The sequence below is a fragment of the Populus nigra genome, chromosome 15 (genome assembly GCF_951802175.1).
Source record: "Populus nigra chromosome 15, ddPopNigr1.1, whole genome shotgun sequence".
In the NCBI taxonomy this organism is placed as follows: domain Eukaryota; kingdom Viridiplantae; phylum Streptophyta; class Magnoliopsida; order Malpighiales; family Salicaceae; genus Populus; species Populus nigra.
In genome coordinates this window covers 11,047,466-11,060,099 of record NC_084866.1, presented here as the reverse complement: position 1 = coordinate 11,060,099, position 12,634 = coordinate 11,047,466, and the positions used below count along the sequence as shown (strand labels likewise).

The window sequence follows — 12,634 nt, the reverse complement described above, 5'->3', positions numbered from 1 at the left end:
TCTTTGTTTTGACATATCTTCTTTCCTGGGTTGGACTATTTTTTTAAAATTTAGATAAAATATTAAGAATGAGAATTTTTTAGCAGTATTATTAAATTTAATTAAGCAATTGATATTTAAACTTACCAGCCCAATCCTTTTCCTAGCTCGAGTTTTAAATTAAACCGTGACAGAGCTAATTTAAAGTGAATTATTCAATTTAATGGGTCCAAAAATAATTTAGATAACCGATAAAAATATGACATAACTTTTAAAAAACTTTAAGATGAATTTGTTTTATATTAAGACAATACCCGATTGAATCGACATCGGTCACCCTGCGACCTAGATCATAGATTTCAATGGGATTAATAAATTTTTTATTTTTATAAATTATTTTTATTTAATTTTATGATAACATTAGATGCTTTCAAAATCGAGCATTGACCCTAAAAAAATATTTATTTGAGATCATGATAACCCTATAGAAAGTAGAAAAAAATAAATCATGAATTCCATTTCTCAACCAATCTAATACTGAATAAGAGTGAAATAAAAAAAAAACAATATCAGATTTGATGGTCAAACTCACTAAACCCGTAAATTGGATAACTCATGTCAAGACATCAAACCCGCAAACTGGGTAATGGACATCATTAGAATTAATAACTTATTTTTTTAAAACTATTGTTTATTTAACTATATAATAACACAAATAGACAATCGTAGAATCAAGCATCAAACCAATACTACGATTATTTTTTTTAAGATTATAACAACCTCATAAAAAATAAAACAAAACAAATTATGAAACTCAGTTCTCAATCAGTTTAACATCAAGAGATGAAATTGAAAAAAAATTAAATTTGTAAAAAAAGAAAAAGAAAAGAAAAGATAAACTCGTCATACACGTCAACAGACCTATGAACTTTCTAAAACCTAATAACATGTTTTTTTTTCTGAAACTATTTTATTAATTATATGATAAAAAGAAAAATAGACAATTATATGATCAAGTTTAATTAAAAAAAAAAAAAGATACCTCACTAAACCTACAAACAAGGGTAACCAAGGTTATCTCACCAAACTCGCAAACCGGGTTAATAAATCCACAAAGTTTAATAAACTAGTTTTTTCAAAATTAATTTTTATTTAACTAATTTTTGTAAAATAAATAGATCATACCGTGATGCTGAGATATTCTTCTGATACCACTCCGATGCTGAGATATTTTTTTTATACTGCAATAACTATATAAAGACAAATTAAAATAAATTATATACTCTAAATCCCCATAAACACATCATATAAGGACTAAATTTTTTTTAAAAAATCAATAACCAAAGAAAAGAAAGAGTAAAAAAATCAACATTGTGAATTACTATTGTAATCCACATTGTTTATGAGTGTGGGGAGACAGTATTTTCACCCACACCTTTTAGCTTTGTTTATAATATATAACTTTATTTTAAACATAAAGACTAAATCAAACCCAACCGCCCTCTCCCCTTCAAGCTTTCTCTCAATCCATGTGTCTTAATGGTCTTCTCAAGCTTTGTTTAATTCTCTCAATCTTTGGTTTTCTTAACAAGAATGAGATTATTACCAGTGAACCAACTCATAGTTCTAAACGTTGTAACGATAATTTGAGCTTTAAACTTAATAAAAAATATATATTTTTTTCATTGGTCTTACATTAACAAATCAATCATACAATCATATTCATGCATTATTCACCAATGTTCCAATTTTACTAAAATTTTGATATTCTCTTTTCTCTGAGTCACTAAATTCGTTTTTTCACCTAAAATACCTTTATAACAATTTATGAAAATTCAATTTTCATCATACAACAATTCATTCTTAATATGAGGCCTCATGCTACTCAATTAACCAATCATTATTTTCATTCAGTGTATACATATTAATGTCCATTACATATATAGACGATTATGCATAACTTTATATCAAGGACAATTACACAACTTAAAATTCAGACACATTTGTTAATATTTAGGCCATACATTTTTATTTTTATATATTTTGATGATGATAATAATATAAAAATTGAACTAACAATATGTGTGGTTGAGAATAACCTTTAAACATGTTTTATATGAAGAACACGTCAACAAACACGATAGAAGTCCAAGAAGGAAGCAAAATGAAAACTTAGTTTAATTTTCATTTTTAGTGCTGAAGATAAATCTTTATATCCTACTTGATAGCACAATCGATAGGGCCTCATTAGTAAGTGCACACACTTCACTTTGCATGCATTTTAAAAAGATCGATAAAACAGTTTTAAGAATTCATCCGGGATTACAACTAATAAATCTAGATTTTGCATGAACTAATCAACTGCTTGGTTATCTGTGATAAACACTTGGAAGTTCTATAGGAATTAGTTAACTAATTGGATTGATCAATCTGAATAAACCAGTCGACTATTTGTTCATTTGTAATGCCTAAAATGCCCTTGTTCATCTAAAATTTCATGTGTGCGTATTTGACATCTTTTGTCTCATGTGACTTTCTTTTGTGTAATAGACATCTTATAGGTGTTTGCTTATGCTTATTGCCAGAGAAGTAGTTATGATTTTGTATTTTGGATAATAGGAGAAAATCTTATCGAATAAGCACTCCTGGTAAAAATTCATTGGAGTGCTGCATCAAACTCGCATTCAAAGGCAGTGGAAGAATAATCAATTTTTAAATAGCTCTGCATTGCTAATTTTAAATCAATTGGTGTGGTTGGGTTTTTGTAACTTAACATAATTTAATTTCTCAAAAGATAATTTATTTTTTAAGAGTTGATTTGATTCATGTTTAAAAAGATATGTTTCATTTCTTAATTTCCTATGTTCTAATTTTAAATGCATTAATTTAGCATATTAATATGAACTATGCATCCCTAAAATATGTAGAAGAAAACACTTAATCACCCAAAATTTCTGTAATTATAAAATAAATAAATAAAACTAATTTATTTTTAATTAAAAATTATATTATATTAGAAAAATTGGTAAAATGGCATTTTTTTTCTACTTGTTTCAATTAAAATAGGACAAAACTATGTTTAAATTGGAATAGAATAAAATCAAAAGAGTGTCAAAGTTTGAATTTAAAATAGTTAAGTCTATTACAATTACAAAATACATCTATGTGTTTTACTATAGCAAAACATGGCAACAAACACTATTGACACACTTATTTTACTATTTATATCACTATTTATAGCCAAAATTTATCTTTTTAGTTCCTAATATTTTTTTTTACACTTCACTCATTGAACTTTATTTTTTTGTTATTTCATCCTTGTAAGTAATGTTTGTATGATTTTATGTGTTAGGATTTTGTTCACTTTGCATGCTCTCGTGTATGCAATGTGTGAGAGAATATTTCAAAGTTAAATAAAAGATTAATATTACAAAATAGAATCTTAGGTTATAGCTAATTTTTTTTTTTGAAAAAACAAGGATTGATTTTAACAAAACAACAAAACTATATTTTTAATTTTCAATGTTCAAAAGGAACAACGAACTTTAGTTTAGTCCTTAAAGTTTTTAATTTTTGCATTATTTGGTCCCTATTTTTTAAAAAAATATATATTTCAATCTTAAACTTCATTTTTATCATGTTTCAGTCTCTAAATATTGAGAAATAAAAGAGAAATTCACTAGAAAAAGAAGATGAGAGAGGTTTTGGATGGCCACAAAGGGACAATTTTAATGTCAATTGCTTCATCTTAGAAATGAGAGTTCAATAAAGATGGTTATGCTTGTTAAGCATGTTGAAAAAATAAATCAAGGCTTATAATATTTTTTATTCAATTTGATTTGCTATTTTTAGAATGATTAAAGGCTATTTTATAGTTAAAATGGGTTTATTAAGGTTCTAGGTTTTTTTAGGTAAAAACAAGTTAAAATTTAAGTTTTAAATTCATGGACACATACATTGATTTTCTAGTTACTTTGTTTTGATAAACAAAAACATGAGTAACTAATATGTCATGCGTCTTATTTTTAAAATGCCTTATTTTTAAAATAAAATATAAAAATAGTCATGCATGCCTAGTTGTGCCTTATTTTTCTTATTTGTTTTTTAAAAAATTTAAATCAATATCCTCTCTCTCATTTGTTTTAAATTTTTTAGTTCAACTATTTTTTTAATACTAATTAATCTTTTGGATGGTTTATATAATTTTATAATATCTCAAAGAGATTACTGTAATTTATCTTTAATTCTTTTCTATTAGATTTTAGATAGATCAATTATATTTACATTTATAAAAGTATCTCCAACGGGTGTGCTAAGTAGATAGCTAAATATTAAAAAAATATTATTTTAGCTCTTTCATGCTTATTTTACACACTCCAAAGGAAGTGCTAAAATGTCTTTTCTCTTTCATAAATAATATTCCTACATATCTCTAAAAAAAGCCAAAACTAACAAAGTGGGGCCATACAAAAATAATTCAATTAAATGTAGCATGTGGAAAAAAAATAACATTAAACTTATCCCACTTTAATATAATTGGCTTTTCAAATGGTTTTTTTTTCATTGGAGTATATATGGTAAAAAGAGTTATATTTATGCTATTTAAAATGTTATTTTATCAATTTAGCTTTTCAAAATAGCATTTTTCATTAGAGATACTCTAAAAATGAGAATCATATGTCATTAGCAACCAAAATAAACTTCTAAAATAAATAAGAAAAATGTATAAAATGAAATGGGTAGCTAAGATAAAAATATTTATACGAGCATTTATATTTTTACTTAGATCAACTTCTCACTCTAATCTTTAATTGGCTTTCATAATTATTTTTTAATGATTTGTTAGTTCATATTTTTTTCAATTAATTTTGTTAAGCATGGGCATCATCTTTTCATTTCCATAATGTCAACACCTTCTTTTCTTGTAATAAAAATTAACTTGAAATCCTACTCATTAGGTGCATATAAGCTTCATTCACTTACCTTTTTTTATTTCTTTTTATTTTAAAATTAAATCCATTTTAAAATAATTTCACTTTATCCTTTGTGTAGTAGATGATCGTGAACTTAAAACTTTAAACTAAAAGAAAAGAATAAAAAAGGTAAGGTAAGTTTTAAGATTTGGTTTTTGGTACTAACTTGGGTTTATGAGATGTGTTTTAAAAATCATGCAAACGTTTATGGTGGTGGTTCTTGAAGATGGTTTTGAGGGCTAATGGAAGGTGTTTTAACATGGTTAAAGTTTATAAAAAGACTGAAACTTTGAGAAAAGCTTATGGCTTGTTAATTTTAACAATCATTTTTTTTTCAATTTTCTTTGTAGCTACCTCTTTAGGGTTTTATCATTTAGTTTATAGGCCAAAATGGAAAAATATATAAAAAATAAGTTGGCTCAATATGATCTTTTGATGTTTCTTAGGGGGTAAAAGAAATAAATTATAACTATTAGATTTGAAGAATGTAATCTATGTTGTGGATTGGGAAAGATTTGGTGTGTTTTGATGAGAAAATTAGGTCGAACCAAGGCTGTTAATGTGAATACTTAGGTGGCTTTTTTTGGTTTCAAAATAGGACGAAACAATGATGAAGAAAGTGAACAGTACTACATGACTTGAACATATTAAAACAACATCGTCTTACCCTAATATACACAGCTTTGCCCTAAAACACACCGTTTTATTAATGATAAACCATTGTTGTTTCTATAACCTATGCTAATTAGGGTTTTTATCTTTTCGAAGTTAATTTTGATCCCCGTTTTTTTTTGTAATTTCACAATCAAACCCTTAATTGGTCTCAATATTTAAGAATCCTTTTAATTGTGCCCCTAGATTTCTTTGATTGAGCCCATAGACTTTGGTGCCTTTTACAATATGGTTATTGGTCTTGATATTCTTCAATTTCATTTTTAATTAGCCTTGTAAACTTTTAATTATTTCTATTTCACCCTTGATTAAATCAATTAGCCCCTTAGAACTTTAACGCCCATGCATTTTAGTCCATGAACCTTTAATTCTGCAATCTTAATTTGAATTGACTCCTAAACTTCGATTTTTGTCTAATTAAATCATCAGTTGCATTAATTAAGCCAATCTAAAGTTCTATCAAGTCTGTATACTTATTGATTCTTTTAGTTTTGGCCAAACTAACTTTCAAACTTTATTTTTCTTTCATTTTAGCCCCCTGATTAAGCCGATTAAGCTAATTAAACCATTCCAATGTTCAATTAGGTCCCTGGATTTTCCTTTTTTAAAATTTTTACCCCTATCTTCAACTTCATTTATAATCATACCTTAACTGTCAAACTTTGCAACCTTGTCTATATTGGTCCTTATACATTTAATTTGTGTAGTCTTAATCAAATTCAATTTATTTTCTAAAATTTCTTTAGCAAAATCCTAAATTGTTCATCCATCTAGTTTTTAACCAGCTGTGAATCAAATATCTGTCTGATTGTGATCTTAAATTTTTTTAAATATTATTTGATTTTTTTAATTTTTTAATATGTTTTTGAAAGAAAAAAATCTTTTACATAAAAAAATAATTTTTTTTTAAAGAATCTGGTCATAATAAGTATTATTATATTAAAAAAAATAGAATAGAGAAATATGGCATGTCATGTGATGTGGCGGTATAGAAAAAAATCCCAAAAACTTCAACGAAGATAAATACTCATGAAATTAATTTTTTTTTTTTATATATATATATATATATATATATATATTCATTCTCACAAACAAACAATTTGTGTTGCCACGTTTTGTGTTCTAGAATTTTCATTGCATAATACAAACAAGAGAGCTCACGGGCATAACATAAGGCATAAGCAGTTCACGAGCCACCTTTAATCATGGATCTCCCCTCTCAACAACTTCCATACCCGTCCACGAACTATACTGCTTGTCCAACACCATCCAATTTACACCACAAAAGCAAATTCCTATTAAGCAATGATTGGACATTGTGATCCACACTCCATTACTGCGTTTGATTCCATTACACCATACACCAACTCCCATGTCTTCTTGAGATCGATATAAAAGAATGAGGGAGCACCAAAGTGAGCGCCACCAACCGCTTCATAGCCTTACCATCACCCCTCTCTAAAAACAATGAGAGCACAATTGTTCTTCGTCTTTATTCACTTCACCATCCTCACTACCAACAGCATTTTTGTCACTTCCCAGTCATCTTCATTAGCAGAAACACCGCTAAAAAAGGTTGATAATGAGACCATTTACAAGGTCTCCAAGCAACTCTGTTGGGGTTGTTTAGGAGAGTCACTACAATTCTTGTTTGCGCATAATTTAGTAAGGGCAGCCAAATGGGAGCTACCCTTGATGTGGGACTTTCAGCTTGAAAAATATGCAGGATGGTGGGCTGGCCTAAGAAAAGCAGACTGCAAACTGCAACATTCATTTCCAGAATATGATTTCAAGCTAGGAGAAAATATTTATTGGGGGAGTGGCTCCACATGGACACCAACCGATGCAGTGGGTACCTGGGCTGGTGAAGAGAAGTACTATAATTATGCACAAAACACATGTCAGGAGGGTCAAATGTGCGGACACTATACACAGATTGTGTGGAAGACTACGAGGAGAATTGGGTGTGCTCGTGTTGTCTGTGATGATGGGGATGTGTTCATGACTTGTAACTATGATCCTCCTGGTAATTATGTTGGTGAAAGGCCATATTAACGCGTACCATAATAAATCTAGTAGGGTGCTCGGAGCCTGAAATTATCAGGATTGGATGATGATATGCATGATCAGTACAGGATTGCTTCCTAGGTATTTTCGTGCTCAATATGATTACCATACTTGTATGTATGTACGGGTGAATTATTGTAGTATTTACCTGAATTTAAAATAAAATCTCATATGTAGTAATATAGGATCAATTTAAATACTATTCCTAAATTACTGTTCCTCTTGCACAACTTGGTATTTAGCTCAATGGTACTCTTTTACTTTTGAAGGAGAGAAGTCTGCGACTTCCACTCATGCTCTAATTATTGGAGAATATGAGAAGCGTCTTTGCAGAAAGTCTGGTACAAGGTTTATGAAGTTATTTGATGAGGATAAATGCATAAATTAATATTGATTTATTCACCATTAGGGTTGTTAAGCCTCTGCAATTACTGCCTTCTTGGCTTTTAGGGAGGCAATCTCAATCAGGGGTATAAGAAATATATAAATAAATGCATATTAATAAAAAAAATTAAAAAAAAATACATAATCATAATCAGTCCAAGAGATTGGTCATGAAGTTCCACCAAACACTCTTCTCGTTAAAAAAAAAGTGCATTGGTCGCACGTCGTTATATTCAGTAACAAGGTAAAATTTGGGTTATGCCCAGAAGGTTCATCTAATTTTGGGCAATCATTGAAAGTATTCCTGTCGCAACATGATGATGCTTGAGAAAACTTCATTAATTGTATGGAGGCTTTGCTAACGGGCAAAAACAAGACAAATGAGGGCATTACCTAGAAAACCTTCTGATGTTGAAGTCAAATTAGGATTTAGATAGATATCACATCTAAAAATAATGAGTACATAAAGAGTTGGATATTTTTCTCTTTCTCGAGATAATAAAATCTTTTTTTTTTCCCGCTAAAACACGTGATATATAGCTGGATAAATGTAAAAAAAATCTAAAAATTATATAGGAAAAATATTCTAGCTGCCCAAGGTGGCAAATTTTTTTTTATGTAGAATTATAACTTGTAATAAATAACAAGAGATAAGAGATAAGGAAGAGAGATAAAAAAAAAACTCGGCTAGGTCTCGATTTTATTGAGAAACCGTTTGGGAACGCAGTGTAAATCGCGTTTTCAAAAAATTTAATTTTTTTTGTTAAAATTTAATATGATTTGTATGCTTTGGATCGTTTTGATGTGCTGATATCAAAAATAATTTTTAAAAAATAATAAAAAAATCATTGACATGCATTTCGGGATAAAAAGTTATTAAAAAAAACCGTTACCACACTACCAAACATAATCTAAATTTAGTGTGAGACTCGGTTGAATTAGACCCAACCAAGAATGTTACTTGGTTAGGGCAAGGATGGCCAACTAAGTTTGCACTTTGTTTTATACCATCATTATAAAGTTTATACTTTTTTTTTATATCATTATTATCACAATGCAAATGACAACCTAATAAACTTTTCTAGTTAATGGTCCGCTTCAAAAAATGAAATACAAAGTGTGAGCCATTTCTTTGTAATTGTTATATGTACTTGGAAATACATACGATGATTTAATGTTTTATTTGAATAAACATTAAAGTTGAGTTGAATAAGGTTTTGAATTGAATAAATTTATTTAATTTGGTAAAACTAAATTGAATTTATTAAAACCAGTTAAGTCAAAAGTTAATTTATTTTTTTAAAAAAATTGATAAAAAACTAAAATGTTTAGAATAGGATTTGAAACTTTGATGTTATTTTATTAACTAAAAACTTTTACAATCAACCAAGACCAACATATATAAAGATATTTAATTTTAATATTCAATATATATAATTTAACATTATAATTGATCTACTAGATCAATCCACTAATCATAGGGATTGACTCATAATTGTGTGATCGAGAGATTTAATCAAGTCTAACAGCTGTGATTTCTTTACTCAATATCCCTTTTATTTATAATGGAGATAACCCTATTAGTATCTATAGTTGTTAAACCTAACCCGGCCAACAGGCTGATATAGGAATCTCATGACCTAGAACATAACCATGATCAAATTTAAAATTAAACCAATTAAAAAGTTGATTTACTTAGATCTAGTTGACTTGATCAAAACCTCAATAAACTTAATCAAGTTAGCGTAACTCATTTCAAACCTAAGCAATCAACTATGAGATATTAAAAAAAAATTAGAATGTTGTCATTTTAGCATTTCATAAAATTAAAAACTGATCCAATCCAATGATTGGATTACTTATATCATTTATCAAATCAAAACTCGATTGTGAATGACAAATATGTTGATACCATAGGTTAAAACTCATCGTGACATAAATTATGCTACCTACATAGAAACTATATATTTTGCTTTGTACTTTTTATGTTTGTTTAGTTTAGTAACGTGATGTATGGTGTTTTTTAAAAATAATTTTCAATTAAAATTATATCAAAATAATATTTTTTTAAAATTTTTTATTTTTTACATTAATATATCAAAATTATTAAAAATATATCTTAGAAATATTAATCTTTTCAAAAAAAAATTGAAAAAAAAATATATTAACTGTTACTGGTTCTCTTATTTAATGGGTGAGTTGATGTTTTAATAGCCTGGTGGTTGGTTATCTTATTTAATGGATGGGTTGATGTTAATTAATCTGTTAAATTCCTTTACATGATAGTAACTACAGGCTACCGCTCTTTCATCTAAAGTTGCATTATTTATAATTGTTAAATAGAATTTACACACAATAAGAACTCTAATTATAATTTAAAGGTCTAAATTGAAAAGATTATGGATTTATCTTACATACAATCACCTCACATTTTCCACTTGTAATTAATTTATAAAATAATTATCACTCACACATACATATATTCAACACAAATTAAAGGTACAAATGATGAAGGCGTGGGATCCAAATATTGAAAATTAAGATTATAGTGAAAGGAAGAGAAGCTGAGACTAAAAGGATATGATGAAGAACAACGAAAGGCAAGAAGCCGCACGTTAATATTGAAAAAGATATAATTGCCACTAGCAAAAGCAGTAGTACTGCTTAATTCAACCCCCCTTTTTTTTTCCTACTTATTATTTTCAATGTTATATTGAAATTTATTTTACAATAAATACATATGATATAATTTAGTTATCACATGAGATTGGATTTCCACACAAAAGAAAAAAAGAAAACAAAAGGAAAAACAACTACGCAAAAACTTCAAGAAACATTCAATAAGGCTTTTCTCCTATGTAATTCCCAGGAGGATCATAGTTGCAGGTCATGAAAACACCTCGTCCACCAAAACAAGTCACTCTAGCACACCCAATTCTTCTTGTATTCCTCCACACAACTTGAGTATAATGTCCACATTCTTCGCCCTGGGCACAAGAATTAGACCTGTAATCATAACATTTACGCTCTGAGACCCACGCCACGGCCGCCTGAGCCGGAGTCCAGTCACTGCCACTACCCCAAAAGATGTTCTCACCGTAAGGTCCATTAGAATGCTTTAACGCACAGTCAGAGCGCCTCCGGTTGGCATACCATTGTGCGTAGCGTTCCAATTTTGCATCCCACACTAATGGTCGGATCCTCAATGAGGCCCGGACAGCATTTTGAGGAGCCAAGAATCGGTTTGCCGTGCTAAGGTAGGGATTTGGTCGTTTTGTGATGACAGCATGAGAGCTAGAAATGAGAAGGATAAAAATGGCGATGGAAGCATGCCAAGAATGCATTTGCAGAACAAATAATTTAACCTTTCATTCGGGAATTTTAGAAGGGGTCATTGTATACTTATATATTTATGAGGATTTGGTAGAAACATTAGAAGGGGTATTTAAGTCAACTGAGGGTGGCACCCATGTTCGATCATGATTGCCACATTTGTTTTTGTGGAGGACATAAGTTTTCTTTCTACAATTTCATAATTTCGGGGGAGCCCCCTCTGTTTCTCTTTCAAGTGCACCTCCACACCCCTTGTTTTGACAAGACGACACAAGTTCAGGGTGGAAGGAAAAAGATATGAGAAAGAAAAGAAAAGAAAAGAAAAGAAAGAGGAGGTTCTATTTAAATTTTATTTTTTAAAGTGTTTTTAAATATTTTTAACTGAAAAAAATATTAAATTCATGTTTTTTTTAAATTTTTTTAATGATTTTAATATATTCAAAATATCAAATATAAAAATATTATTTTAATATATTTTCAGTTAAAAAACACCTCACTATATTACCAAAAAGTTCAAGATATTAAATTTGCATGTCTTTAATTAGATCAATTGAAATCTCATCGTTTATCTTCTGCTGAGACAATATGTTCATGGCCCGATTCGGTATTATCGAAGAAAATTAAGTATTAATCATCTATTTTAGATTGTAAGTAATTATGCTTTAGAAATACAACAATATCAAATAAATATAATATTTAACTAATCTTTCTCGCGAAGATATTTTTCGTTTTTTTTTATATTATATAAATAGAAAAGGTATAATACTGGTTATCAAATGTAGCTAATCCAGCTAAATAAACAAGTATATACTCCGGATTCTATCTAATGTACAGATTATAGACTTGTTCAAGTGAAAGCTGTCATATTTTAGGGTCTTAATTTTATATTTAAGCAAGATCTGATTAATTAAACATATCTAGCTTTGCCGAAGCCCAATAAGAACACAACACGTTACATGTAAATGTAATTGTAATATAATAAGGGGTTGTACTAGAACATGAAAATACCTGGTCACAATTTTCAATGTTGGGAAAGATTTTATTGTATAATTAATGCTGGGAAACTGGAAATACTCTTAACATCTTTGCTCTACCGAAAAAGAAGAAGAAGACAATGACATGATTGGGAAGACTTTCGATGAGCTAACGTTATTATGTGTCATCACTTTTGTTGGCCAAAGATGCCCATTGTTCTTCACAAATGTCAATGATAAGAGTTGTCGTGG

The 12,634-nt window shown here is 28.8% G+C and overlaps 2 protein-coding genes across 2 annotated transcripts; one reads left to right on the top strand and one right to left on the bottom strand.

The window, feature by feature from the left end:
- The first annotated feature begins 7,030 nt into the window (after positions 1 to 7,030).
- On the top strand, positions 7,031 to 7,921 carry LOC133674046 (pathogenesis-related protein PR-1-like). Its single transcript, XM_062095005.1, has one exon. The coding sequence runs from the start codon at positions 7,092 to 7,094 to the stop codon at positions 7,677 to 7,679; it is 588 nt and encodes a 195-aa protein (XP_061950989.1). The 5' UTR covers positions 7,031 to 7,091; the 3' UTR covers positions 7,680 to 7,921.
- Positions 7,922 to 10,656: 2,735 nt separating this feature from the next.
- Positions 10,657 to 11,477, bottom strand: LOC133674292 (pathogenesis-related protein PR-1-like). The gene has a single exon (XM_062095339.1). It carries the CDS (start codon positions 11,417 to 11,419, stop codon positions 10,913 to 10,915), a length of 507 nt encoding a protein of 168 aa, XP_061951323.1. The 5' UTR covers positions 11,420 to 11,477; the 3' UTR covers positions 10,657 to 10,912.
- Positions 11,478 to 12,634: the final 1,157 nt, after the last annotated feature.

Bases quoted from the DNA above. Each gene is read 5' to 3' on its own strand.
- LOC133674046 (XM_062095005.1), top strand. From the start codon at position 7,092: ATGAGAGCACAATTGTTCTTCGTCTTTATTCACTTCACCATCCTCACT.
- LOC133674292 (XM_062095339.1), bottom strand. From the start codon at position 11,419: ATGCATTCTTGGCATGCTTCCATCGCCATTTTTATCCTTCTCATTTCT.